This window comes from Drosophila suzukii, chromosome 3 (assembly GCF_043229965.1).
Source record: "Drosophila suzukii chromosome 3, CBGP_Dsuzu_IsoJpt1.0, whole genome shotgun sequence".
NCBI classification, from domain to species: Eukaryota; Metazoa; Arthropoda; class Insecta; order Diptera; family Drosophilidae; genus Drosophila; species Drosophila suzukii.
Window position 1 is genome coordinate 6378734 of NC_092082.1, and position 3837 is coordinate 6382570.

The window sequence follows — 3837 nt, forward strand, 5'->3', positions numbered from 1 at the left end:
TGCTGATTACTGTAAATTTTCGGTTTCAATTTGCTCGTTGTTATCGATTTCCCCCTTATCTGCTTTTTTTAGCTCGTTGTTGTTGCCATCGTTGTCTTTTTTCAATTTGCCACTGTTTGTGTGGAATTCGATATAAATTTATCTAATGACTCTGCCATTATTTGCCTTTTGGGCGCACATTTATTTCATGGCACAATCAATGCCTTGATTTATGGGATCTTTTAAAATTTGCATAATGTTATTAATTTGGCTCAGACTTTGAATGGCTTAAGTTAAGCAGGCTGCGACCTAAAAAGACAATCATAATTTACTTATTTTCCTACTTGGTGCTTTATCTGTTGAAGATTCAATGAAAAGCTTATATTTAATTAATTTTGTAAAGCATGAACAGGGTAAATATTATAATTTATTCACTGTCTTTATTTGAATAGATCGTTGACATTTTTATGTCTTGAATTCCTTGTCACAATTGGGTAATATATATTGAAACTTGCATATGTAAAATGAAAATATCCTATGTAGCTGACTACATCTACAATCACCAGTGAAAAGAAATGCCTCCCCTATCTAGCGATGTTTGCTTCAAGGATCCCACATCTGTTCAGGTGATGATGGAACGGACCCGGGAAAGTGTATCTAAGATCTTTGGTGAGTACCGCCGAAAAGTGGGCGATGGGGCTCGTCAGGCGGTACAGCGGGCCAGAAGCCGTCACCGCGTTGGTCTCATCAGGAAAACTAGTTCGCAATCCATAGTTGAGGGATACCGGTAAGTAATATTGTCGTATTTCCTATGGCTTCCAGAATGCAACCCCAAAACTTCACTTCAAGATTCCGTAACTTGAGCTCTTGAAGTCCGACTTACACGTGGGATACCTCTATAAGTTTGTGATTTAATTCTCTAATAATCTGCATTTAAATTATTATTTTCAACGAGGGTCAAAATTTTGACCCATTTTCATGTCCGATTTTATCGTATTTCCAATGGCTTTCAGAATGGGACCCCAAAATTGCACTTCAAGATTCCATAACTTGAGTTGTTGTAGTCCGATTTAGACGTGGGATACCTTTATGAATTTGTGATTATATTATCTAATAATCTGCATTTAAAATATTTTTCTTAGCGTTGGTCGAAATTTTAACCCATTTTCATGTGCGATTTTTCCGTATTTCCAATGGCTTTCAGAATGGGGCCCCAAAATTGCAATTCAAAATTCCATAACTTGAGTTGTTGTAGTCCGATTTAGACGTGGGATACCTTTATGAATTTGTAATTGTATTATCTAATAATCTGCATTTAAATTATTTTTCTTAGCGAGGGTCGAAAATTTAACCCATTTTCATGTGCGATTTTTCCGTATTTCCAATGGCTTTCAGAATGGGGCCCCAAAATTGCAATTCAATATTCCATAACTTGAGTTGTTGTAGTCCGATTTAGACGTGGGATACCTTTATGAATTTGTAATTGTACTATCTTATAATCTGCATTTAAGTTATTCTTCTTAGCGAGGGTCGAAATTTGAACCCATTTTCATGTTCGATTTTATCTTATTTCCAACCGTTTTTAGAATGGGACCCCAAAATTGCATTTCGAGATTCCATAACTTAAGTTATTGTAGTCCGATTTAGACGTGGGATACCTTTATGAATTTGTAATTGTATTATCTAATAATCTGCATTTAAATTATTATCCTTGGCGAGGTTTGAAATTTTAACCCATTTTCATGTTCGATTTTATCGTATTTCCAACCGTTTTCAGAATGGGACCCCAAAATTGCACTTCAAGATTCCATAACTTGAGTTATTGTAGTCCGATTTAGACGTGGGATACCTTTATGAATTTGTAATTGTATTATCTAATAATCTGCTTTTAAATTATTCTTCTCAGCGAGGGTCGAAATTTTAACCCATTTTTATGTTCGATTTTTTCGTATTTCCAATAGCTTTCAGAATGGTACCCTAAAACTGTACTTCTGCATTCCATAACTTGAGTTATCGAAGTCCGATTTAGACGTGGGATACCTCTATGAGTTTGTGGTTGAATTATCTAAAAATCTGCATTTAAATTATCCTTTTTAACGAGGGTCAAAAATTTAACCCATTTTCATTTGCGATTTTTCCGTATTTCCAATGGCTTTCAGAATGGGACCCCAAAATAGCACTTCAAGATTCCATAACTTGAGTTTTTCTAGTCCGATTTAGACGTGGGATACCTTTATGAATTTGTGATTGTATTATCTAATAATCTGCATTTAAATTATTTTTCTTAGCGAAGGTCGAAATTTTAACCCATGTTCATGTGCGATTTTTCCGTACTTCCAATGGTTTTCAGAATGGCACCCCAAAATTGCACTTCAAGATTCCATAACTTGAGTTATTGTAATCCGATTAAGACGTGGGATGCCTCTATGAATTTGTGTTTGAATTATCTAATAATCTGCATTTAAATTATTCTTCTTAGCGAGGTTCGAAATTTTAACCCATTTTCATGTTTGATTTCTTCGTGCTTCCAATGGTTTTCAGAATAGGACCCCAAATTTGCACTTCAAGTTTCCATAACTTGAGTTATTGATGTCCGATTTAGACGTGGAATACCTCTATGAGTTTGTGGTAGAAATCTGGAATAATCTACATTTAAATTATTCTTTAAAGGAGGGTCCAATTTTTAACCCATTTTCATATTCGATTTTTTCATTTTTCCAATGGCTTTCAGATTGGGGCCCCAAAACTGAACTTCTATAATCCATAACTTGTTATTAGATCCCAATTTAGATGTGTTAATCAAATACTTACCGTAAACAGAATTTTAACATTATATAATATTTTACTTTACTTTTGAGCTCCCAGTTAATAAAACTAATACATCTTTTACAGTTTCTGTAAAAGTTTTCGCTGTCAAGAGGTGGCCTCCATCATATTGTTGCTGATGATCCTGCTGCTGCTTATACTAGGACTAAAAGTGGCCAGAAATTATAATCACACCTTTGTCTACGGATCAGGCGGCTGTTTGTCAACATTTCTTTGGACCTACGAGAAATGCATTATACTGACCTAAGTTATATCCATTTTATTTTTGAGTGCAACCCCATTGATGTTTGTTTGATTGTGGCTAATAAAGGGTTACCTGTACACCAAGTTCCTTTTTAGATCGAGGGCAAAAGGTTATTTGCACCAATTTTACATTGTCAAAGAGTCGACGACACAGATGAAAAAGGGGGGTCCCCCTTTCACCTTTAGCTAATTAGGCCTTTGGCAGCTTGGCTCTTTTTTTCGAGAGGGGCACTGCCAATCATCAAGCTGTTTAAATAATAAATCACTTTAAAATTAGTTTGCCAACTTGTGCAAGTTGAGCGACAGCAAATTAGTGAAAGTTAATTAAAACTATTTAAATTGCAAATTATTTTAACGTTTTTCACACACTCACGTACACCAGGCGACCTGAAGTCGTGTAAAAAGTTGAAACGTAATTCACGCATACCGCCCACCAAAAAGAAGCACTCGTACCCAACCGTACGAGTGTATATATGACTTTTCACAAAATGTTTAAATGAGGGAAATTAAAAAGGGGTTGCAGGGGCTGGCTCACCGTGGAGTATCTAAAAAAATGTCAAGTTGCCGGCTGGATGGATGGTTGGTAAAGTCACAAAAAATAAAAAAAATGGGGGGAAAAAGGGCGGATGTAGGCGTTGGGGCGTGTACGTGTGGCGCAACAATTTGCATATAAAAAGGGTTGTTAGACTTTAAATAGCAGGCCTGGCCTATTATATGCATTAGGACCCAGATATGGCGGGGCATTAAGATAAGGCACTTACGCCCAGCTTACCACGCTCCCTATTTCGT

At 36.0% G+C, this 3837-nt stretch overlaps 1 protein-coding gene across 1 annotated transcript; it reads left to right on the plus strand.

Moving 5' to 3' along the window:
- Window positions 1–480: 480 nt before the first annotated feature.
- Window positions 481–3142, plus strand: LOC108012783 (uncharacterized). The gene is made up of 2 exons (XM_017078217.4): window positions 481–766; window positions 2872–3142. Exons 1-2 carry the CDS (start codon window positions 555–557, stop codon window positions 3050–3052), a joined length of 393 nt encoding a protein of 130 aa, XP_016933706.3. The 5' UTR covers window positions 481–554; the 3' UTR covers window positions 3053–3142.
- Window positions 3143–3837: the final 695 nt, after the last annotated feature.

Bases quoted from the DNA above. Each gene is read 5' to 3' on its own strand.
- LOC108012783 (XM_017078217.4), top strand. From the start codon at position 555: ATGCCTCCCCTATCTAGCGATGTTTGCTTCAAGGATCCCACATCTGTT. The intron at 767-2,871 runs GTAAGTAATATT...CATCTTTTACAG, and splicing joins TCCATAGTTGAGGGATACCG to TTTCTGTAAAAGTTTTCGCT.